The sequence below is a fragment of the Nylanderia fulva genome, unplaced genomic scaffold, assembly GCF_048542155.1.
Source record: "Nylanderia fulva isolate GAGA-0341 unplaced genomic scaffold, ASM4854215v1 Scaffold19, whole genome shotgun sequence".
Classification (NCBI taxonomy): Eukaryota; Metazoa; Arthropoda; class Insecta; order Hymenoptera; family Formicidae; genus Nylanderia; species Nylanderia fulva.
In genome coordinates this window covers 3,588,079-3,614,388 of record NW_028190161.1, presented here as the reverse complement: position 1 = coordinate 3,614,388, position 26,310 = coordinate 3,588,079, and the positions used below count along the sequence as shown (strand labels likewise).

The 26,310-nt window shown below is 34.9% G+C and overlaps 4 protein-coding genes across 10 annotated transcripts in view; 2 read left to right on the top strand and 2 right to left on the bottom strand.

Annotated features, from left to right (window-relative positions):
* LOC114935742 (paired box protein Pax-6) overlaps positions 1-7,528 on the bottom strand; it is a 123,491-nt gene extending 115,963 nt beyond the window's left edge. For all 5 annotated transcript variants that reach the window (XR_014924528.1, XM_085481758.1, XM_029308671.2 and 2 more), the window contains exons 1-2: positions 7,349-7,528; positions 6,947-6,996 (exon numbers count right to left, since the gene is read on the bottom strand). The gene's annotated coding sequence lies outside the window, so the exon portion shown is untranslated. The remainder of the gene's footprint in view (positions 1-6,946; positions 6,997-7,348) is intronic.
* LOC114935645 (proton-coupled amino acid transporter-like protein acs) overlaps positions 1-15,008 on the bottom strand; it is a 28,375-nt gene extending 13,367 nt beyond the window's left edge. Inside the window, exons 1-3 of the mRNA XM_085481830.1 lie at positions 14,882-15,008; positions 13,479-13,614; positions 4,920-5,113 (exon numbers count right to left, since the gene is read on the bottom strand). Coding sequence (XP_085337956.1) covers positions 4,920-5,113; positions 13,479-13,614; positions 14,882-15,008 — 457 coding nt within the window. The remainder of the gene's footprint in view (positions 1-4,919; positions 5,114-13,478; positions 13,615-14,881) is intronic.
* Positions 15,009-16,945: 1,937 nt separating this feature from the next.
* Rbm13 (RNA-binding motif protein 13) lies at positions 16,946-18,570 on the top strand. Its single transcript, XM_029308594.2, has 7 exons — positions 16,946-17,078; positions 17,163-17,209; positions 17,287-17,430; positions 17,524-17,836; positions 17,914-18,162; positions 18,224-18,301; positions 18,374-18,570. The coding sequence occupies exons 1-7, from the start codon at positions 17,064-17,066 to the stop codon at positions 18,512-18,514; spliced, it is 987 nt and encodes a 328-aa protein (XP_029164427.2). The 5' UTR covers positions 16,946-17,063; the 3' UTR covers positions 18,515-18,570.
* Positions 18,571-19,089: 519 nt separating this feature from the next.
* Positions 19,090-26,151, top strand: LOC114935724 (post-GPI attachment to proteins factor 2-like). Of its 3 annotated transcripts, none has more exons than XM_029308623.2 (5): positions 19,090-19,200; positions 20,172-20,489; positions 20,572-20,839; positions 20,938-21,135; positions 21,221-26,151. In XM_029308623.2, the coding sequence occupies exons 2-5, from the start codon at positions 20,235-20,237 to the stop codon at positions 21,352-21,354; spliced, it is 855 nt and encodes a 284-aa protein (XP_029164456.1). In that variant the 5' UTR covers positions 19,090-19,200; positions 20,172-20,234; the 3' UTR covers positions 21,355-26,151. The 3 variants fall into 3 exon arrangements, with proteins under 3 accessions (XP_029164456.1, XP_029164461.1, XP_085337883.1); XM_029308628.2 differs by lacking the exon at positions 19,090-19,200 and adding an exon at positions 19,211-19,530; XM_085481757.1 differs by lacking the exon at positions 19,090-19,200 and adding an exon at positions 19,555-19,629.
* Positions 26,152-26,310: the final 159 nt, after the last annotated feature.

Genomic DNA, 26,310 nt, shown 5'->3' with positions numbered 1-26,310 from the left:
TTGAATGAAGCATGCGATGTATACGTTGGTTCGTTAAAATTTAACTTTTAAAAATAAATAAAAATTATAATGAAAATTATATGTATGTATAATGTATTAATTTAGACATTTAAAGAGAATAGTTCTAATTAAAAAAGAAGCAAATAAAATCCCAAAGAGAATGGTCTACTTTAATTCAAAGAGACATAGTAGGAACATAAAAAAATACTGATAAAATTTAACTAACTATATATACTGATAAAATTTAATTAACTACTTTAATTCAAAGAGACATAGTAGGAACATAAAAAAATATTGATAAAATAAGAATTTTTTTCATATAGTTTTTCTAAATTTACTTATATTTTATATAAGAAATAGTTACAAAGAAAAAGCCTTATCGGACTTTATCATATAATAACATTTTATATTAGACAACGCTATCATTTCCACTGGTTCTTCTATATACTTATTGTTAAAAGTTACATTTTAATGAACCAACGGGCACATCGCGCGCTGAAAGTGGCATTCTAGAAATTTCAGCAAAATAGAACGGGATCAGACCAAACATATTCATTTTGGTCCTCGAGTGCTGTGAATGGAAGCCACTCGGGAGGGGCCGAATGAGAAGCTTGAAAGCTCACCATCGCGGCTTCCGGTCAGCCAGCACATAATTTCGTTACTTTGCACGAAATTGGATTAAGGGATTCGTTAAGGGCGCATTAGAGTGCGTTAACGCGTCACACGATGACCTCCGAATCCCGAATTACATTGTACCGTACGGTGAAATTTCAATGGGCGACCATCGACAACCCCCGCTGTGTGTTCCGGATATGCTACGCGTTTCTCTACATTTGTCTGCATTTTCGACAGTCGTTTTCTTTCATCGTCGCGTGGCCATCTGACTATAGCAGTTGAATTTGTTTTCCGAACAAGATATTATTACAATATGTCAAACTGCACGATTCATGTTTTTTATTTTCATTACATATTACTCTATTCATATTATATATTTAAAAATATCTGTCAAATTCGATGTCTCAGAAGGAAATGCTATTTTAAACGTTACATTTTACTAAAAGAATATTGAAATAAAAATATATAAAATACACAATTTCGATATTATATTACATATAGATCTTCCCCATAAGATTGCGTTCAGATCCCTTTTAAAGTAATCTGAAGAAAGCAATTTACTTTTATGTCAAGCGAATAAAATACAATCAAGTATTTATAGTACATTTATTGCAGTTTATAAAAAATTAAAATATTCACTTAATTCCGGATAATTTTACTTTCATGTTAATCCACCGATAGAGAAAAAATGTTTTTCAATTATTTTATATTAACGTTCTCGAATATCTTTAATTTTATCATCCGACTAACTTCCCAAGACGCTAATACACCGAATCTCCATCTCCGAAGTACCGTTTCAATTCCGATCGACGCGATTACAATGTCACAGCACGCAGGCATCGTCAAATGAGGAAGCAGTCACATTGTGTGAGAAGAAAGACTGCACATACCGGTTACAGTAACTAGACTTGTCGTGCGTGGCTTTACACGCGGAAGAGAGCGCCGGTGCGTCACTCTCGTTCGTCCACGTCGTTTCTCGCCGACCGGATCGTCGCCGCGGGACACGAAAACCGGAGATGCTAGATAAATGCCGGGCCGTGCGGGCAAGGTCTCTTAATTATAAAGCTCACCGGCGATAATTGTCGTGTAGTTGAACCAACATTGTGACGGCATGTTTTCCCGCCACGCCTATCTCGCTGTTCCGCGCAGCGGGCGAACCCGCTTTCTTTACGCGTTGCTCTCTCTGTTCATGGGACCTTTCCTGCTGTCTTTCTCTCCTCAACTGTGCCGAGACCCCGTTCGGATATCGCGAAGTAATCTTTCTGCTGGATCTTGAAATTTGCGTGGGAATGCGGGTCGTAAATCGAGGTATAATATAATTATAAAAATTGACGGCTAAAAAATTTGGTTTTTTAACTGTGAAATAAAAATCTGACTGATTTTTGGAACAGCAAGCTAGCTTAATCAAGAGTGAGAGATCCTTGCAATTCAAAAAAATAGTTCGAGGAAATAAAATTTGTCAAAAACAACAAAATTTTTTATAGATTTTTTAATTTTAAATATTAGAGAAAATCTCTAGAAAATTAAACCGTTCTTTTACCCACAACAGAAATGAATCACACGTTACTCTCTGATCTTCCGCTCCAATGCTGAATAATTCTAAAGTCATTCGCTTTATTATTCGACGCGAACAATGCAAAAAGAAGAGAGACAGAAAAAAGATACAGAGAGCGAGAGAGAGAGAAGTGATTTTCCTCCCTGAATTCGATAGCCAAAATATTGAATTTCCGCAGAAAAAGGAGAGTGGATGGACACCATCGTTCCCCCATAAAATCGGCAAAGCGAGAAATCGAGCAACAAAAAGAGAGTGGCGCGCCACCTTTTCTTTCTTTCCCTTCGTATTTCTTATAAATGCAGCCCTCTTACCCTGACCGCGCGAGTTCCCTATCGCGAAAGCAAGATCTCACCCTTCGAATTGCACGAGAGAAATCCCGCGGCGACGGTCGATTCTAATCGATCTTTTGATTCCTCGTCGTTTTAACTCTGCCCCGCGGGCATCTCTTAACGAAGACGTCGTTAACGCCCTTTTCCCCGGTCGGTTTAGCATTTTTTAGGGCGAATCCCGTGTGCTTTTTTTCCACTGTTATCGCCGCCGTGCTGATGGGAATTCCGGCAATTCCAGGAGCGCGAGAAAAATGCCCAAAATATTTTCATGAGAAAAAATAAGCATTTATATATTACAATCATTTTGCATTTACGCGTCTCTGAAGTTTTGCATTTAAATCGTATCAATAAATTTTTAAAAATCAAAAAGAATAAAACAACGCTTTTAAAAAGCTTGATATAGAATTTAAGACATATTATAACTAAAAAAAAATATAAAAAATATATCTAGAAGTATTTTGGCGAAAAATGCAATGTGAAATAATAAATGTTTAAAAAGCAAAAGAAAATTTATACAAACATTCGACTGGGAAGATGCGGAATGGTCGACTCGTGCAAATATATTTTTACGAGCGTGTAATGCGCGGAATTATATCGGCGCGTTGAAAGCGCAATATTCGATTTTCGAGACGGAATATATCTTCGACGACGATGGCTTTCTCGTTGCAAGTAATTTCGAGTGATTTCAATTTCAATTTAACCCCCTCAAGCCGATTTCGCCGGTTCTCCATTACTCCATTTTGAGGATCGCCCGACAGAGACGTAATTATCCAATATTGTTAACGGCAACGAAAGCCCTATTACGAATTCTCCCGCGACTAATTCCATCCACGTTCCGCGAAATCTGCGAGCTTAATAATCATTCGTAGTTTCGCTAACATAGTTTTCGTCATTATTCAGTAATAATTATATAGAAAAAAGTGGTTCGCGCTAAAAATATTTGTTTCTTAAAAAAAAACGATCATTACACGCGATTGATCTGTGTAAATTAATCTGTGAGGCGCATAAAAAATTACGATTCTCGTTAAATTGTCGATGATTGTGAATTTTGCATTACAACAATATTAATTCTTCGTGTCGCTTCTCCCCGGTCGCTATTTATGTCTTATAATGATACGGAATAACTCAAATAACCAGCCGAGCCACGCGAACATATTTCCTTGGAATTTATTCAAGATCCTTGACAAATACGGAGCGCAAAAAATTGCGTTCGCCGAGGGTGGAGAGATTCACGGAAGCGAACCTTCCCGCCACGCCGGTAAAGCTCCGAAAGAGCGCGAGGGAGAAGAAGGGAACCTCTTCGAGGATGGAGGTGGCGGATCCTCGAGTAAATTTTCGGGGACGGGAGTTCGGATGGGAGCGGCGAGGGACTTAGAGAAGAGAGGATGAGGAACGACAATAACTTCTCGGCTCGGCGTACAATTTGATTTTATGCAACGCTTGGCACGCCTCTTAGCGCGAGATATCCTTATAACGTTTAACTAGATTGTTATGATTGTTGTCCCGAGCACGGTTTCTCTTCTCTCTCTATCTCTCTCTTTCGTGCATCGACCTCTTCTATCTTCAGAACCAGTATACGTACGAACAGAGTGGTATAAGTACACAGAGGCATGCACATAGACAATGCGCTGACAAACGAAAATCCGTGAACGTGAATCCCCGACTGTAAAGCTCTCTCTCTCTCTCTTGCTTTCTCGTACATATCATGTCTCGTGCGCGAATCTGCATTTCATTTCTGTCTCACGAGAAATACTGTCGCATTGCAGCTGTTAATGAAATAATGAAAACATTGTGTTGCCGAGAACTAACATAGATTACAAGTTAATACTAATCATCTACAAGCAAAGAAGCGACGAACATTTTTTTTTTAAGTATGCACGAAATTAATTCAGGTTACTTGCAACCATGATACTATTCTAATTTTTACTTGCATGTAAAATTTTAATTGTAACCTGAGATCTCTGCAAAATATACTCCATTTAATGTTTTTCTCTTTACCTCTAAACTTTCTGATCCGATATAACATTTGGTAGTCTTTGAATACTCTACATCTCCGAAGTTCCCGAAAGAAGCAGAATAAGAACAAACGTGCGGATATGCCTTATTCTTAATCTATCGTCACCAAAGATACGCTCTCCGCTTGGGAAGTCGAGAGAGACCCAAGTTTCGGATCCTCTCGAGCCCGACTTCCCGAGACTTAATCCGCGAGTTTGTACTCATTCCCGCGTGTTCCAACGACGTGCCCCGTGGTTCTCGTTCGAGCACGAGGGAAGGTGAATCGGCGAATCCGGAGGCAACACGTATGATATTCATATTCTCGACGGAGTCTGCCCCAAAGGGGTAGGGGGAGGAGGAGACGGCTGGCGAAGGACGAAGACAGAAAAGGGTGGCGAAGAGTGGTGAACAGGGAGAGGGCGAACGTGGCAGAGGCTGGCTGCTGCTGCTGCTACTGCTGCTGGTGGTGGTGGTTGGCAGAGCGTCGAAGGCAGTGGTGCAGACCAGTGGCACGATGGAGGCAACCCTGGTTTCTAACCCTATAGCCGAGGGGGTCGGTCTGCTGCTGCTGCTGCCACTGGTGTTGGTACTGGCGTTGGTGCCGGCAATGTTGCTGGTGCTGGTGCGCGCAGCACAGGCGAAGAATGGTGATAACACGAAGACTGCGGCGCGAGGGATGGAGGGAGGGGATGGAGACGGCGGCGAAGGGTGGATACCACTCTGGATATTTCTTATCCCAGCGCACGTAACCCTCTAACAAGCTAGCAAAGTTTACCAATAAATTGTATGACGGTGAGCGTCGGCGATGGGGGTTGGGAGGGATGAGGGAGGAAGCCACCGGAATATCGCGCTGAACGGTGATGGTGGTTGGTAGCGGTGTTGGCTCCGCTTTTGTGTCGTCTCCTCCCCTCCTTCTCTACCATTTTTCCACTCTTTTTTCTCTTATCTCCTATCCGCCTCTTATACCGACGAGTCGTCTCGTTTAAGCGAAAAATATGTTTTTCGAAAATCATGAGCATCGGTGGAATCGAATCGGCATCTTCCAACTTTGTACGACGACCTGGTGCTCGACGAACTTATTTCATTGCATCGATTGTACGCGTTGAAAATGATCTTTGATAGAAACTTAGAAAATAGATTTTCCTTATTTGGTTCCGACTCTCATCCCCTATCTAAATTCCAGCATCTTCAAGGTTTAGCTATTCCTCTTTCTATGAGTGATATACATACTTCTCAATCTTTGGTATTTTATCTAGTGCTCATTGTATTAATTTGAACGAATTTTTATTAGAAAAAAAATTTTAATTGAGGAAAATAATAATATTAGAATTAACATAGAGGCAAAAAGAAAATATATAGATAGTAATAGTCGTATATATTAAAATTTAAGTTCAAATTTTTTAGAACAGAGCTCAGGGCACACAATGTTTTCTTCAAAATTAAATGAAATACACACCTAGATGTAAAGTCCAATATTTTATGGCAACATTGTTTATTAATTACCGTATAGAAAAAAGAATACCTTGAAAAGATTTCACTTGAGAAACGTTCGGAATATTTTCATCGCAAAACGATTATTTGTGAACTTTAATATAACGCATTTACGGTTGCCTTCTGTCACACAGAACCGGCACAATTTTTCATATATATCTTTCTCTCCGTGTCCCTCCTTTAGACGAAACGCCAAATGTTGGCGCACACCGCCAATGAGAGAAACAGAACGGGAACAGAAAAGCAGAGGGAAAAGAAGCGAGGGGCAGAGAGAACGGACGATTACAACCGAATGCCATTTCGGAGACATAATGCAGCGCGCGCTAGCGAACGTACTTTATAATGGAGTCACATCACATCGGTTACACAATCACAATACTAAATCCGACATAATGGCTACCTACCTACCTACGTTTCTCTCGGCGGGGCCAAAAACGCGCGAACGTGTAGTCTGCATTATGTTCGGAAAGCGACCGATTATTATTATATAACGGTTCTTTCTAAAAAAATCGTAAAATTTAAAAAAAATCGTGACTTTGTCTCATCTAGATTTTACGTAATACAGATATTGAATGGCTAAACACATTATGAAATTTCTCACTGGACATACGAATTTAATTATTACAGTATACGATTCATAATTTGTTCTACGATTTTTTGAGAAATTCGGAGTAAATTTTTCTAGTGTGCAAGTGAATAGTCTTTGAATTAAGTAGTTCAAATGTAAACACTTTTATAAATATGAATAAGTTTCAATAGATAAAATAAGCCTTAATCTTCAATAAGTTAATATATCTCATGGAAATAAAATGATAAAAATTATAACAATGATAATAGAACGTTTTCGAGGAATTTTAATTTTGAGGAATGTTTCAAGACATATATATAACTGGATAATGCACACACACATAGACAATCAAAGAATTGTATGTCTATATTAGTAAAAGTTTATCTCACTCACCGACACTGATGTACAACAGCGAAGTAGTCGATATGTTCAAGCTACGTTGTCTGAAACATACAAACATAAAATCTCAATTAAAGCAACGTTCAAATTAATTATATTTCAAAAAATTATTATTGGACGTGCTGAACTTTAGATTTGATACATAACAAGAATAAACTATAATATATACAAATATAAAATAAACAATCATTATAATTAATAATTCTATATAAATATAAAATAGTTTCCTAAATTTAAAAAAAAAATATTTTAAATAGAAACTTTTTATAGGATTTATATAAATATTTATATAATCTCTCTTACAAATTTATATATCTCTAAGTTTCTCTTTAAATTATTCAAATAAATGAACGGATTTATAATAATTAATATATAAATAACGATATATATATTCACCTTAGGGTTGCTCTGGTTGTGCCCGATGCCTCTCCTAGGCCTTCTCATCCTCTCAGATTGTCGGTTGATTAACACGCGCGATACTTTTAACGGCACTCCCGCACTTAAACGCGCGATACTTTCAACGGCACTCCCGCACTTGTACGCGCGATAATTTTAACAGCACTCCCGAATTTTGCGTCATCTGTAACATAAAAATATAAAATATAAATTATAGCAGCGTTCAAATTAATTACTGTTTCAAAAAATTATTACTGAACGTGCTTAGCTTTATAGTCTATTACTCAGTTACTCAGAAGTTACTCAGGAAGATCTGTTCACCAGAAAGATCAAATCGGTTTAGTATTTTCCAAGATTATGGAATAGTGTAATAAACAAACCTTTTTATACATTAGTATATATAAATTATAAAAAAATGGAGAGAACATTTGATATGCTACTTGTATATGAGCCTATATAATATTGCAATGATTATTTTATCGTATTTATTTTTTACAACGACAACATGCTCGCAACTGATTTTTTAAGTCATAAATCTTCGAATTTTATAATCGATTTTGTCGCATCTCGAACGCGGTCGTTACGATAACTGAGAAAAGAAAAAAAGAAAGAAAAGTGTGGTAAGAGTTTTGTATGCACACATATAGCGTGTATCAGAAGCCCCATATTTTTCTCGAACTATAAAAATTACAAGACGAACAAAAGAAATGACGATTACTTTAATATCGTAACATTAATAACTATACAATTTTTGAAACAGTTTGATGGATTGAATTTTAATTGCATAAATAAATAAGATTTGATAAATATATGTATAATGTAGTAAATCTTGTTCTCTATCTCTTTTTTCCCATTAGATTTTAGATAGATTCTTACATTAAAAATAATTCAATATTAATTCGTAAGATACATAAAAGTGTGCAAGATAAAATAGAAAGGATAGATTTTTATCTAATCTTTATACTGTTGAAAAGTGCACGACTTCTGATACATCCTGTATATGCATACATTTGAGTTGATCGGAAGCGATCTATTCATCCTGAAATATCTCTTTTGGTGGAAAGGTCGTGGCGAGCATGCTCTGAATGTTGTCCATTCCTTTCCGCCGTTCTCGTATATTTGCTCTTCTGACCGAGCAACCTCGCTGTTCGGATTTCCCGAAGTTCTTTTCCGATTGCCAGAACGAAATCATTCAATCAGACAATCTTAATACGTACACCAACAATACACTTTCCTTGTGACATCTTAATCTATTTATATGCTTTACGTTTTTTATTTTTTTTTTTTTAGAAAATATATAACTTCATAATTTTGTTTGCAGGGAAACATGTTTGATATTATGTAGTCCTCAAATATATTTTTTTCTACCTGATTTTAACTTTTAATTCAAAAAGAAGAGTTATTATTTTAATTATTTTTCGTAAAATTTCGTTTAAATTATCGTAATATTTTTAATTAAATATACATGTCTAGTTTCAAAAACGTTCCATTACATCATAATTTTGAAAAATTTTGGAATTGCAATTAGAAGAGAAAATATTTTACTTTACCATGCTGCAGCTTTGACATATGTTGAAAAAGTTTTATTTTATTCAAAATTAAATATATTATCAGAATTTATAACCTTCGAAAAGAATTGAGGATTGAATCGATCTTTGATATTATTTCGAGCAAAGATTTATAAATAATATCAAAGGGGTCGATTCGATCCTCAATTCTTTTCGAAGACTAGAAATTCTGGCAATATAAATATACTGACAATTTAAATAATTTCAAAAGTAAAAATATTAACGTATTTAAAATGTCGAATAAAGATACTCATAATACATATTAATTACTTGGATCTCTATTAATGTTGCATAAAATTGTTAATTCACACTTTTAAATCAAGTATGTGTTTAATAGTATTATATATTAATACTTAATTTATGAGATTATATTTACGAGAATATTTTTACATTCTAGTTTCCCAATAAGTAACTAATTATCGATGGCGTTTTGAAATCCGAAAGAAAACGCTTTAATAAAATGTATGAAACTATCACATGCTTTGTTGCGCAATGGTTAGCCGACAAAAGAATGCGAGACTAATAACCATGGATTGTTTCGAAAGAAAAGAATGATCAAGAGAGAGGAAAGATAATAGAGAAAGAGGGAAAGAGAGAAAGCTTTGCTCGAAACTGGACGAAGAGACGCGAAGTGACTGGAGGAGGTTTAAGCGTTTCTTCTCCAGGTCTCTCTTCGTGTGCAATCGATTCTTCCGCCATATCGCACGGACCACTTCAGGAGGGCAAGAAGGCACGCGTTAACGCCACCATGGTGAGACGACAGCTAGTCGGAAAAAACTTACCCCCTCGATCTCCTCTCCATTCCCTCGCGCGTACTCTTTCCCTCTTTCTCTCTCGACACTTTTTTTTCTTCCTTCCTCTTATATTCGGCCACCTGCGGTTTTGCCACTACAATATTTACGGGTTTGCAGATCGTCGAGCGATTTTCACTTAAGTCGATTCGCCTCGTCGACGATTCGAGATATATCCGTTCATGTACTTTATTTCATTCTATATTGACGTATTGCAACGCGATGCAAGGCAATACAATATGCTACAGCCAGAAAGATAGTTGTATTTCTGCTATCTATCGATTTGCGGTTAATAAAAATCGTCTTTCTAAATATGCCCAAAAATGCAAGTGCATTCTTCAATGCAAAATTCGTAAAATCAACTGCAACGTTAACTATATGGAATTGCAAACAGCCAAAGTCGAATCTTCAACTATAATTTAATTTTCATGAAATCTAAACCTGCATAAGAAGTAGGGAGAAATATATAAGTCTATTTTAACTTAAACTTATTTTTCTCTCATTTTTTCATCATATGTATGTCTTTCCTATGCTACTTTCATCGTGAATATCTCTTGCTTCTTCATTTATAGATAATTTATATCTACATATAATGTTTGCATTAATTTTTCTTATTTTGAATTACGTGCATTGTATATTATATAAATTCTGTATATTTTCGGGTAATGGACGCCGATACTATGGCCGAAACTTTGCTCGTTAGCAAATTGTCAATGTCATTTACGAGGGGGACCGCGTGAAACTTATATTTAGCTCCGGTTTCGTAGGGTTTTCAAAAATGGGCAAAGGGCAGACCTTGTTCAGTGCGCGCTTCAGAGGCAGGCGGGTACGGCTCGCATTAGCGCCAACGAGTCAGAAAACTCCCCTGCGGCTCGCGTCGCTACAATATTTATGGGGTTGCTCGCGCGAGCGAGCGATTCTCGTTCGCGCGAGTTCGCCTCGTTGGGCGCTCAAGGTCCTAACGAGTCTTAACGCGTGTGCGGGATGAGCTCAGGACGAGCGCGAAAAATTAATGAGCGTCGACCAGTAGCGCGCGCGCGCCTCTGAAATTGTGCATTTTTTCAAGAATACCTTATCGCGCCAAAAAAATAACATGTGTACGAAATAATCCTGAAGGTTTCAAATCATTCTGGAAGCACGCCTCGTGTTTTCTTTCCTCAAATTCCATGATAGAGAACCTTGATGAATTTAATTTTTCATCTCGCGAAAGAATAGAAAGATGATATATATGCTTGTTAGTTATTTGTTATTATAATTAAACTGTTGAAAAGTTTCATAATTTTAGCCACTATAGAAGGAGTGATATCTTCTAAGCTTCTGGTCCTTGATAGTTTATATATTATATTAAATTTTTAAACGCGTCAATTAAGACAGTCTACATATAGAAGCTGTTATAAATTATGTATAGCTTTTCTAATAATTTGAAACATCTAATCTATATCTTTGATTTCGAAAAGTCATTATGCGTCTATCTCAAGATTTCAATTATTCTACTCGACTTCATCAATTCGCGATTTTATTCTTTACATAGATATCACTTTCATATATCCATAGCATTAAAATTCGAACGAAACTACACCGATTTCACCCCTCGATTTAAACCGATTGCCTCGAGATTTTTGCTTCTTGTTACGCGTCGCTCTTATTTTTATCTCGTCGGTCTTGAATCTTTTCTTTTTCAGCTTAAGAGAGAAAGAGCAGCGTGGAATGAGCCGTCGCCAGAAGTGGAGAAAAACCCATCCCCGGTCCGCTCCCTCTTCATCGACGCCGAAGGATCTTCCTTCCGCTGCGAATCGGCGGCGCTCGTCGGAATCGAGTCGAGAAAATCGTGAAAACGGGCGAAGTCTCGCGACTAATCAGCCGACCGTCGGTTTACGCCTTCGTTCCCACCGTCATCGTCGACGCGTTTCACTCTCGGCCTTCTCCGTCTCCTCCAGGAGCTGCCGGGAGTTTAAAAGGGGGTGGCCGAGTTTTTCTTTTTCTCTCTCTTTCTCCCTGTTTTTCTCTTTTTCTTCACCCTCCGTCGCTCGCAATCACAGCGAAGTGTCGCCTTCGACGAAGGATGTAAGTACCGGTCCCGAACGAGTAAGTTCAAAGAACCGGAACCGGAAACGGTTTTCTCCGATTTTTACCAAATTCGATGCGCCTGCTCGAGATCTCGTAAATCGAATCCTCCCGATGCGCAAAGACACGAAATCGAAGAATTGATGTAATAACGCGAAAGTTACAAAGTAGATTAAATGCAATAGCGAAGTGGCAAAAATTGTATATGCAATAAACATAAATTATTAATGCATGCTATCTATAGTAAAGACAAACAGATTTACTGTAACGTTAATGTTTATGAAATATTGTACCGAATATTAATAAATTAATGAATCAGTACAATGTTTCATGAACAGTAATCTGTTACCATAAATCTATTTGTCTTTACTATCGATACACTAAACAAAAATTATTGAATTCGAATAAATACTTATTTCAATACTGCCTAATAAATCATTTATTTGAAACTAATAATATTGACATAAGTGTAGCACCCTGCCAAAAAAAATTTGTTAACTTGATTACCTTTCAACTAAATATTATTTTGTCAATTGTAAATATAAAAATATTTAAATTAAAATATAACATATCGAATCTAATAAAATATATATTTGACTTAAATACACTAATACTTATATGTTCAATTAACAAAATAGTAATTTCGATGAAAGGTTTGGTCGAGTTAACAATTATTTTTTCAGTGCGTGCGTCAATAATTATAATTTGAGAGATTCATATTTCTGAAAAGCTATCATCGTTAAACAAAATTCTTGTCATTAAATCCTTTCTCAGTTTTATCATACGTTTATATTTTAATAATATCTTCGACCGATTCACGACAATCTAGACTAATTAATTAATCTTAGACCAGAATTCGCGTTTAATGAATAACATAGTAGCGCGCGATGAAATATGAGCAGATGCTATTTCATTGGCGCGATAAACGATATCGAAATAATATATGCAATGTAAAATAGCTTTAATAAAATATCTCACTTGCTTTGCGATGTCTATCTCTCGCGTAAACACGAACCGCGTGTTAGCTTTAATATTTATGCGAATATAAATAATACGCGCGCACATATATATACATATATTATTACCAATAAAGATGACACTTCTCGATAATCTCGTTAAGATGAAGGAAGTTCACGGGGATGGTCTCCACCATCTTTCTCCAACATTTTTTACATCACGGCTATCCTATATCCGCGTGCGAATAAATATGTGCGAGCACCAAGTAACGAGTATGCAGGTCGGCGCATACATCCAGCGGGTATATGCCCAGAGGAAGTGAGACGAAGGGTGGCGAAAAGTCGTTCGGCGTGTAGGGTAAATAAAGTTTTAAATTTCCGCAACCCCCTTTCCTCCTGCACGCTGCTCTCCTCTCTTCTCCGGAGCCTCGACCGACGGCGCCTCCACTATCTGCATAATATATCTCTAATGTGGCGGAGGGAAAAGAGGGTGGCAAAACTTGCCTGCCGCGCTCCTTCGCCCGGTATAATGTAAGGCGAACTCCCCCGTGAGGGGATGGAGGGCGACTTCTGGTGAGATCCCGCGAGCGAGTAAGGCGGAGGCACGGTGCTTAAATAACGCGAGTTTGGATTTATAGTAATACTTTTATGAAATAATGTTAGTGGCGGATATTAAGGCAGACACTGCCTCGGAGCGTCGCTGGCTAAGCGCCATCCTGGGAAAACGCGTTCCTGTTCCTTTTCCACTTACCTTCCCGCCCCGACGCTGGTCCTCGATTTTGCTTCCGACGCGCCCGTGGAAAAACATCCGGCGACGATTTTCTCGCCCGTATCGGCGAGTTGGATTATTGATTTCTCGGACACGCGTGAATAATAGGAAGGAGGTCCTGTAAAGTATATTATGCAAAGTCAATAAAAGCGTTAACGTAACATTAAAAATTCTTCATTTCAATTTCTTTGAAGAAGATCTTTTATAAATATTTACTTTCGTAAAAAGTTTTCTTCAAAGTCAATTGAAATTAAAGACTTCATAAATATCACAATAAATTATAATAGAAAGAGAGAAAGAGGATAAGGGAGGATGCTTTAAGAAAGGAATTATATTATTTATTTGGTTATTTTCCCATGTTTTAGACAACTAATAACTAATAAGAAACACTATTTTTCAAAAATTATTAAAATGCTGCATTAAAAAAAATAAAAAGTTTCTATTTTTGAATATACTATATTTTGGTCTTATGTACAAATTTATTAAATGCTCGATGGAAGAAAATCTTAGTAATTCAAACGTAAAATGTGGCACCGGGTCTCCGGGGTATTTTCGCGAATCGCGCAAGCAACCCCGTGGGAAGGGCAGAAACGATGATGGAGATCTGTGTATAACGAGAGAGAGAAAGGGAGAAAAAGAGAGGGAGAGAGAGAGAGTCGCACAAAATTCCGGCAAATGCTCTTTAATTAGCACACCACACTCGGCGAAGAAGGCGTCGGCATCGGAGATGGGGGAGAGAGAAAGAGAGCGAAGAGAGAAGGCACTTAAATAATTATCGTTTCGAAACGCGCGGAGCGGCGCGGCGCAAGCGGAGGCCGCATCTGTTTCTGATTTATTAATTAATATCAACCAACCCGCGGGGGAGGGAGAGGAAGAGCGAGAGGGGGAAGGAGGCCGCATTCGCATGAGCGAACTCGCTGCTCGCTCGCGTACGCAGTCTCGCACACATGCTCAAATATACGTACACGAGCACACGTGCACGCGGAGATATGCACGCGCACACAGTCGTATATACCTACGCGTACACGCGTGTCGCTCGCAGGGATAAAGAGAGCGGTACGCGCGACTAGAAAGCGCGCGCGCGCGCATAAGAGAGAGAGAGAGAGAGAGAGGGTGCGGTGTGTATATTCATATGTTGCGCAGAAATGAACAGAACGGGCTCGGCGGGCATTAAAATTAATGAAACGGACGGAACACGCGCGTTTTAACGAAAATGTATGTGGGCGATCAGGCGGAAGCGCTCGTTGTTTCTCTCTTTTCCTCTTTTCCTCTCCTCTCTCTTTCTCTCTCTTTATCTCTATCTCTCTTTCTCTATTCTGTTTCTCTTTCGGAAACAGGATGCTGGAAAACGCGCAAACGCTCCTGGGCTAACCACGAATACTCACCGCGTAATGTCTTTTCTCTGCGCACTTCGTCACCTCCGCTTTTTTGCCATGGTAGATATAGTGTCCCGCACACGTAGATAATGTCGATTGCGAGATATTGGAATGTCAACGGATCAAAGTTGTCCATCGTAGTGTATTTCTCTCTGTCGGCAGTCATATCTAAATAAACACAAGAAAATATAAGTAAAAATATTTCGAAATTATGTGGTTAATGAAATAACATGCAAATAAATAGAACAAGTTTATAAACTAAATTTCTATCAATTTTTTAATTGTTTTTTTTTTCTTAAATGGTGTTGTGTTAAATTTTGGTGTCTCCTTTCGTCGACACATTTTATAGAGTTATTTTTTAAAAATATCTTAACAATAAAATCTTGAACACATACATTTTTATCGAGTTCAATTTTTAAATTTTACAAAAAATTGATTTTTTAAATATTTCTTTACATTTTCATTGGTTGATTCATTAATTCATTTGTTTAGTGATACATACAATTATTGTTACAGAAATTATTTTAGTTTTCTGTGGAATATCATGTGCAACAATCTTAAGATAAGAAATATTGCATATAAATTATATTGATTTTCACCGAATGTAAAATCTACTCACGTCTCATTAATGTAATGATAAGTCTGCGAACGCAGTTGACGAAGACATTCGAGATGGACGATTTCTTAATTAAGAAACTTGACCGTGGATGGAGTCGCGGAAGTATCGCGACAGTGACAACTTGACATTTCGCCGTCGTCGAGGGTCACGCCGCACGAATATAAATTTCTCCATTATCCTAGTGATTAGTTCGCCAAGGGATGCACGAGATACTTCCTCGGCAGGCAAACCCATCAGATATTATTCCTGAAATGATAGACGTTGTTGAATATAGCTTTTTTGAGCGGAGGCGTATTTAGATCGTCGAAAATAAAGAACAATACACAGCACGTTCTATAATTAGAACAGAATTCTTTGATAAATTTTTGAAGATAAACATTCTTATTGCGAAAAATTGTACGAAAGTATCATTATGAAACCGAAAGTATATTCTCTTTCCCTCCTCTCTCTCCCCCTTTCTTTCTCAATCTTTCTTTCTCTCTCTTTTATTTACACCAAAAATGTATTATCTATTTAATGCGCGCAATATATTATCAAAATTCCATTTTTCTATAGCTCTTTCTACTATCTATTATACATTTACTTTTATTTATACTCTATTATGTACATTTTTCTACTATGAAAAAAGGGGACGAGTCCAAGTTTGCCGAAGCATCGATATTTTTGATCCATGATGACATCTTTATTCGACTTGTTCTACAATAAATAGTTTGATCAACAGATTTTTACCTTCAAAACGCTTTCGCAGACGTTGCAATTAACACGATGATGAGTGAATTATCAGCTTTATATATCGTATCAAAGAGAAGAAAGCACGCGCAGTTATCCCGCCAATTTTCCGCGAAGAAATAAGGCTTTCACAAGCCTTGTAGCGCCATCTGTAGGACATCAAGGTTGCGTTTCGGTTGATGCTACTTTTGCTTCGATACATTTAGTGGACCGATCAAAAGAGAATCCTGTGAATGATACATAATTAATACCAAAAATGTTATTATCTAATTAATGCGCGCTGTATCATCATGAAAGTTGACTTTTCCACGTATATTTTCACCCTATCTACAAGCATTTACTTTTATTTATACACAATTATGTACACTTTTTTACTATAAAAAATGGACGATTCCCAGTTAGTCGGAGCATCGATACTTTTTATTCATATATAGCATCTTTATTCGGCTTGATCTGCGATGAATCGATTAATTAATGTACTCTTACCTTCAAAATGTTTGCAGGTGTTGCAAGAAGCACAATGAGTGGAGTATTAGCAGTATATATTTAATATCAAAGAGGACTAAAAGCGCGCGCAGTTACCTCGCCAAGTCTCCGTGAGGAAAGGCTTTCCGAGCCTTGTGCTGCCATCTGCACTCGAGGCGACATAATAAATTCTATTACCAACTGTCAGTTAAGTTGGTAGTGCTGCCATCTCTGAATGGACGAAAGGAAACAGCTCGAACATAATCTTATATATTTCCTAGCTCTTTAGCGTGGTATTTACACGTGTTTGATGTAAACGTGTATTAAATATAAATAGTTGTAATAAAATTCTTCGTTGTTAAATTACAGTGAAACAAAATGCAGCACGACGATGTAAGTAAAACTCTCTAATTAGAATTTTGTTTGTACATATATTTATGATGTTATACGATCATGAAAATTTTTCATCTTATACAGGTTGTGTGGAGTGTCATCAATAAATCGTTTTGTTCCTTCAAAGTAAAGTGAGTATATTCTTAAAGAATAATTGAACGTGTAATTAATTGTCATAATTGATATAATTGTAACATTTTCTTTACAGTACAAAGACACAGAGATTTTGCAGAAATGAGTACAACCTTACAGGTTTATGCAGCAGAGCTGCGTGTCCCCTTGCAAACAGTCAGTATGCTACAATTAGAGAGGAAAATGGTATTATTTATCTCTATCTAAGAACAGCCGAGAGGTGGGTTGTATATATTTGAATTTTGTACATTTATACATTGGCATTATTCTTAATAAGGTATATGTTTATATATGTAAATATTTTTTTTATTAGAATTCATACACCTAAAAATAGCTGGGAAAAAGTTAAGCTATCTAGAAATTTTGAGAAGGCGATACAACAAATTAATGAGAATCTGCTCTACTGGCCTGGTTTCATAAAGGCAAAATGTAAGCAAAGATTTCTCAAGATCACACAATATCTCATTCGTATGAGAAAATTCAGATTAAGACGACAAAAGAAGATTGTACCGCTTCAAAGAAAGATTGAAAGAAGGGAAAGACGTAGAGAAGAAAAAGCTTTAACTGCTGCAAGACTAGAAAATGCAATTGAGAAACAACTTATGGACAGATTGAAGAAGGGAATGGTAATATATTTATATTTGTCACTATTAGAAATTAGTTATATTTTGAAAATATAATTTTTTTAAACTTTGTATTTCAGTACAAGACTATTTACAATTTCCCGCAAAAAGCATTTGATAAAGCTATAGAAGCTGTTGAAGTTGAAGGAGAAAGCGAAGCAGAAGATGAACAGGATGAAGAACAAGAACAAGAAATTGATAAAGAACTGGAAATTGAATTAGAAGATGAGAGGGAATTTGAACAAGATGGCCCACAATATATTGAAGCTGATAGCGATGACTATGACGATGACGACTATGAGGATGATTACATTGAAGAGCTTTCTATGGTTTGTAATAAAATAATTATTTATTTGAAAATATATAGCCTTTACACATTTTATTGCGTAGGATGAAGATAGTGATTCTGGACGGAGGGAAGAAATTGAATTATCAGATAGTTTCGTATCTGAAGCCAGTGATATTGAGGTAAGAACTTTCTATTTCAAAATGAGCATATTACGTTATAACTCCTGATATAAATTACGCTTATCTCATTAGGACTTATTGAAACCATCTACAAGCAAGAAAACAAAAGTGCCGAAAGTTGTCAAAAAAGGAAAGGCACAGAAAAAATCACGAGCGAGAGTAGAAATCGAGTACGAGATGGAAGAGAACAATCGACAAAAAGAACGAACGTAACACAATTGTGTAAATATTATAATTCTACGTTTTTAATAAAAAATTACCTAAACGTTCATATATTTATTATTTAATATTTTAAAATAACGTAATAACGTGATAATCGTTAATTCAATGATATTTGAATCGTCAGTACTTTGGTACAGTTTTGAGCACATTAAATATTAGAAATATACATATAGAAATATATATATATGTGCATGCGTGTGTATATTATATGCAATATTCTGATAAAAATTTTTTATATATAATATATATATATATATATATATATATATATATATATCATATATAACTATAAAATTATATAAAATATAGAAATTATAAAATTTTGTATATAAACTATTGCATAATTGTATATAATTTTACATGACATATAAGAATCAGCCAACACTAATATAAAATTATAAATAATTATGTAATAAATTATATAAAATTATATAATTATGCATAGCTTATACGGAATTTTATATAATTTAATGTTATATATTATATATGATTATATATAAAAAAAATTTTTTAGCAGAATATGCGTTCAAATCTTCCGCCCACAATGAAAGCGGAAGCGCCCAACGGAAGAAGCGCGAAAACTCTTGACAACGTAAACGGTGGATGGTACATACATCTCATTAGGGAAGAATCGGGACGTTTGTGTAGCAGACGATACGATTAATTGTGAAAAAAAGGTAAAGTCCGCGCGGTCGTTTATCGCGATCAAAAACAGGAATATCTCTCGCGATTTGTCTCGCACGCTTCATTGTTATACCTAATCGAAATTGCGATCGTGATTCATTAGCGGGGCGTTAGTCTGCAGTGCTTCAGCATTGCGCATTCGTCAAGATTGTCACGCACGTTGACGTTTACTTTTCGTCGTTCGCCGATATCGGCTTCTTCAGCGTATATTGGATTTAAAAAAAGAAACGCGAACACATAAAAACATGGTGAATCGTTCGCGGTAAAATGTGACCACAAATTGCTCCAATTTCATCTCTTTGCTTGTGCTATTTATAGAGCAAGTAGGTTATTTGTGAAATATTCAATCTCAACAATGAAAATGATAACATCGAAACGACACACAGTGAATAATATCAAATTAATTTTTAATATCAATATGTGTATGTGCTATTATTAATCTGTGTAATATGTGCATATATATGTATATATATATATTTTTTTTTTATATATGTGTGTGTATGTATATATATACATATGTATATATAACGTAATATAATATATTTCTGCAGAATGTTTTCGATGACACGTTGGAAATTAAGATATATGATCTTGTTGCTCTCGTTAATCTAATAAGAAAACCGCATGATTTGCCTTGATTTACGATTTGCTTGGTGTTCAATCCTGTGCTTTTATCAAGCAATTAATGTGATAAAGGGGGTCGGGGGGTGCAGAGTTATCAATGCATTCATTGAACGGATTATCTTTATCGAGCAAGTTTCGCAATGTCCTTCCGTTCTCTTCTCTCGTATAGAGCGTGTCGTTTTATTCTAATTATATCTCGTATTTTCGCGAGCACACAAGTGTCAATTCCTTCGAGTTTCTTAAGCGCGCGCGAAATATTAATTGTAATATTTGATTAATGATAAATTCTCTGAAATATATCAGCTGCGGAATAGAGCAATCTGTGATTTCTTTTCATCAGGCACATAAGGTCATGTCAAGGATCATGGAATAAGTTTGAAAAGCTGGAGAGCAACATGAATCTATGCCGCACAATTGTCTGACTGGGCTCTACTCTGAGTTACATGTCATTGCTTTGCGCACAAATGCCAGAATGTTAAACAGCACTGCTAATATGGAACTAAATAATGTGGGAAGCAACAGAAGATCCATATATCTTGCACTATCATTTCGAAAACTGTGTCTGGCAACAGTTGGCTTACCACTTTTATCCCTGTTATTCTGTTTCATCACGGCATACATATTTCAACAGGATGACATTCATGAAACTCACTGTAGGGTAAGCGCAAAATTTTATATCATGTTAAATAAGCGATGTGTATTTATCTAATGTGAAAATCATATCTGTTTCTTTGTTAAAGGTTTACAATATTCTTCCATCGATCTCAGCCATTACTGGCGTATCTCCTCAAAGGTATCTATGGCGTATCAGCATAGCATTACACATTGGACCTAGACTGGTTATTGCCAGTGTTTATCATTCATATTATTACAACATACTTAAGAGCATTGAAGATGTGCCTCAAAAAATTATGGGGAGCAGGCTCCTAAATTTATGCTATTGGCTAAATATTGCTGAGGTAGCAGCTTTGTGTGGTGTAACATACATTTCTAACAGAGAAAATTATTGTAAGTAATTTATATAAAAGTTCATATGCTACTAATACAATCAAAGTGATAGATATGATGAATTCACTTTAATAAACAATACAAAATTTTTATTACAGCGGTGCACGAAAAAATTTTCATAGTGTTCATGATTAGTTCGCTCACATACATGCTGACCGCCGTAAGATTGGGTCGCCTAATAACTCCAAATGCACAAAGCCTTCAGTACAAACAGGCGCTTTTTATGATGAGTCTCGTCAGTACAATTGGTCTTATTATCTTCTTCTTGAAACATCGATTGCTGTGTCATGATTTGGGTAAGAAAAAAATGAAATCTTAAATATTTACATTAGCTTAAATGAAAACATAAAAAATTAAAAACAAATTTATTATTTTGAACAGCATTTAGTTGGTTCTCGCTATGTGAGTATGTGATAGCTTTTGCAAATATGGGCTTTCACATCACTGTGGTTTTGGATTTTCCAAAAGAACAACTGATTGTAGGTCACGATTTACCTGCCGCGAAAATAGATTAACCTTTTAGGATAATTCATCATTCTCATTGTCATATTAAAGTGCCTATTGCCTCTGCATGGAAGTGCTATAAATCATGGTTTTCAAGAGGTGAACATTCGGCACAATACACGATACACAATTTCACGATTATCTCATTTTTATGATATTTTATAAAATTACAATGTGTTCTATATATTGTTGAAATTGACATGATTTGCTTCCTGCGATTTTTAAAAGAGTGAATTCTCTATATATATTATATTTACATTTATATTGCAATATTATATATTTACATTTATATTGCAATTGATTATAACATTTGATTAGTACTTTTGTGAGTGTAAAGGGATGTATGAATTGTGAGAAAAATGAGATGGAAAATCTAGCGCTTCCAAAATGTGGCACTGGTTACTTTCAAAACGATGAAATATGTAACGGCCTTTTAATATTGGTTAGCAATAGAGTGTATGATTATAGTATACAATGGTTTAAAAAGTATTCTACATACAAACAGCATTTAATGTTAGTGTAAATTTAATATTACTGCATCATATGAGATTACTTCTAAAGACTTTTAAATCTTTTCTTTTATAGAGAGGCTTTTACAAGGTGAGAATTCTAGTCAACATATTAATTCTAGTCGCAATATATTCGCTTTATGCTATTCTTCATGTCATAAGTTGAATTGTGCAATGTAAAGTTATATCAAATGAATTTTAAGATATAATTACGATTATTAAATGTATATAACTTTGAATTATTACAAAGATATAGATATATAACTCTGTCTTGTTGACAAATCTCTCGAATAGAAATCTTACATGAGTTACATACATTCACCTTGTAAGAGATTAATTTATCTTGTATAGATTTTGTGAGATAACGAAATCGACTAATATTTATAAGCTGTTCTGTTCGGTATTATTGTATTACAAACGTAGGATAATCTCTTCTATGTTTGTATGTAGTATACGATAGTCTGATAGTATATAGCAATTATCCAAACACTAATGATTAAAGCAGTCACAATCGCAATTAAAATATTTAAACGGGGATTGCATTCAGACCAGTTTTTTCAAGAGATATGATCTAAATTTCTCACGCAAATTTATAAGACGAATGTTAAAAAACAAAAATTTCTAAAAAATTTTACAATTAAAACCCCCGTACATCTCTTGTTTAAAACATAGATGTATATATGTATACGCGAACAAAATAATATAAAATTTTAAGCTTTCATCATTTTTAATAATCGGAAATTATTCATGACTAAATATCTATTTATTAAAAATTGAGTCTTCAATTATTATTTCAAAATACAGTGTAATTACGAATAACAAAGTAAATTGGATTTTATTGAGCAGTTTTTGACAAAGTGAAATGTCCGGTAAAGAGTATCTTGCAAAGAAATTCATAAATAAAATTTGTTGTTCAAAGTTTATTAGAAATTATATGCAGTAGAACTTTCACAAAATAATTTTCGGAAATCTTGTCTATGCTCTTCTGTCAAAAAAAATTGCATGAAATGTCAAAATAAAGTTTCATATGTGCGAAAATAGACTTGCGGAATCTGTTAAGAGAAGGAAGTCTGTAATATTTAAAAAAATTGTGCGAAATATCTCTTGATATTTGTATCAATAAGCAAAATAGCGCTTATTTATTACATGTGTATTTATAATAAGCAGATGATACGTTATTGCGATATATCTCTTAGGATTTCGTTATAAAGGCCGATAGTTTCAATGTAACTCTAAATAGTACTCGCAGTTTAACGGTATCATTTTTGCACATTTTTACACTGAAACGTGAGATAATTGTAGCATATTTTGATATGACGAATTTTCGTTAAGGTTCCTTGTATGCAATAATTTGATAATAGAAAAGAAGGAGAAAACGAACACTGTACATTTATTGCTAGTTCTTCATAGATACACGATATATTTGTAACCACGTTATCACGTAAAGATGGTAGCTTTAGATAATCTTTATAATCATTACGAAAAAGGAACGCTTTTTCTTGTTTGTTACAATCACCCGAATGTAACATCTCGATAGTTCCTATTATATATGGAACCATTTTTATACATTATCACAATGCAAAAATTAATGCTTTCATAGTAGTCTTACTTGATTCATTGATACCGTTATTGAATTCTAATCTGCGCCAAGTGATGCATTAAAGATATATCGTGGAATTTTACGTCAGAAACTGCGGTCATAAATAATTATATCTAAAGGACTTTAATGAATCATTTGTAGTTCACGCTTCGTTGAGCAACTACTTCGCGATCACTGCTCTTTAAATACACTTGTAGCAATAATTGAGAATTTTTTCTGTATCGTATCTTTTATTTCGTTAAAGAAATAAGATTCGAAGAGCATTAATATGATTGAATTGATTATAATGGAACGTATTCATCCTAATAAGTCGTGAGCTTACATTAGGCACTCTTAGAATACAAATGTAAGTACATCAAGAATTGCGCACTTATTCTTATAGATCGCTTAGCTTAATTTTTAAAATCAAATTTTACTTCTTAAATATATAACTAAAATTGTGGTGTAAGCTATCTGTCTCTATCTTTAAAACTTAAATAATTCTGTAATTAGGCATTAATTTTTTCCTAAAATAATTCTCTTCGAAGTTTCGAAATAATTGAATGGAGATGTGCGATTTCTGATGTATCTTATATGTATTGTTAAATGATGGACATTGAATACATGAATTATGTTGGAAGTTGAATCTCTGAATATATGTATACATTTGCATATGTATACATATATATGTATATGTAAAAGTAGAAATTAATAACATATAAAAAATCTTTTTTACATAAATGTAGCGTTAACTTGCAGAAATAAGTTCTATAAAACTATCGCAAAACGAAAAATTTTGGTAATCAAGTTTTTCTTGTGCTAATCTTTTTTGTTTGTACAAGTCACATGTTAGAAAACATGAAATGGATACAATCCCACCGATATTACTTTTGCAAGTATTAATATTGCAAAATGATGCTTCCAAAGAGTATGCTAAACATTTATTTAGCAACAATGCTTTTTTGTGATTACACTCGATAGTTGCACATGTGGCGATTTATCGATATTCATAAATTTATTGCTAAGATATTAACACACCCTCAGAGTGATTTGAAAAACCTAGCGAGAAATGAGTTTAAGTGTTGAAAAGTGTGAAGGATATTATTTGCGCTGTGTTACCTTTTTTCTGAAAATATATATTTTCTTTCCTATACCGACAATAGAAGCTTTTTAGGATGGAAGTTCTGAAAACACATATTTAAAAATTTCGTCATATGAATTTTTACACATTGGCGATAATAACTAAACATATCTTTCAAGAATTTCTATCATATTCGAAACTTTCTCTTTTTTCGCTGTAAATAATGCTAACACACGATATATAATTATATCTTGTATAAATGACGGAGTGGATATCAACGGCACGTTAAACAAATGGCACGACAATTTTCCCTTCATTAGTATGGCAATTTAAATACAGATTTGAAGCAAGCAAAATCTTTACACAACTCACACTGTCGAGTCGCAGCTATTTTTCTGCAACTCGTATTTTTCAAAATCATTTTGCTACTGAAACACTTTTTCTAATTTACATGATATGTATCGAAATTATATCGATAAACGATCTCACTGAAAAAATTACTCGTTGTATTTTGGGTAATTGATAATTCTGTGATAATAAGCACAAACAGCTTCGCTATATACCACTTTATACAAGTTTTATTTTTTCTTAAGAATAACTTTTCCATGTCTACCGTTCTTATTTTTCTCTTCAGATTATTTGAAATATATTTTACTTATATCTTATGCATGCCAAAAGTTTTGATTGTATATTATCACAGAATTTTCATTTTCCTGAAACATTTACTCATATTTAACGACGAATCGAGTAGTGAATTTGTATATTTACGAATTATTATTAAAGTAGGCAATTAATTAATCAAGTGCAGTAAATATTTAGTAAGAAAATAAATCTAGTTAAATAGTATTATAATCTAGCCTTAATATAATCTGATTTTGTGAAATCTTATCAGGAAAGGTACCATTGAATTTGCGCCACATTATATAACTTATTAAATTCTTTCACGTATATGTATATGTATAAATTAAATTCTGCGGCAAATTTTCAACCAAAATCTTTCAGGCAATACTTCGAATTGAAAATTTTCGCGAAGTGAGAGGCAAATTTACGTCCGACATCTCTGATAGCTCTTTTTATCTCTGCGCCACAGTCTTATGTATCATAAATCAGAGAGAGATTTAATCGAGCCTCAAATCCAACCGAAACCTGCATTGCCGAAGGTAATTGAACTCTGTTGACCTTAATGTAAGAGAATAAACTGGCGCGATTAAATGGCCATCGTGTGACACGAATGAGAGAGCTCTTTCGTCGTCCTCTCGCGTAACTAAATTTAATAAGTTATTTCCTTCGGCCATACCTAAAGATTGGACGAGGGCTCGAGCATTCTGTTCATACGGTTCATCACTGATTTTACATCACTGTATGAAATAGCTGTATTTTCCTACACAATACGGTCGAGCATCGATACGATGTAATATTCACTCCGATACTCTGTATTTCCGATGAATACACGACCGCTGTATTATAGTGTATATTTCTTGTAATCGGTTTATAGGGCAGGTGCTCTATACTGTGATTAAAAGTGTTTCTGTGTATGTGATGACTTGTAACGGGTTACAACACTGATTTCGATCAGGACAAGAATGATTTCTATTTGTATTGCGAACGATTGTCAAGTAAATATTACCGTACACAACCAGCAATGTGTTTTCTTATTAATCTACAATAAATAATCCATTCTTTCAGGAACTATATAATCGAACTAATTTTAAAACAGATATAATTTGAATATCTTCAAATATATCTAACAATAAGTATTGATAAATTCAAGAATATCTAGTAAACATAATTTTTATAT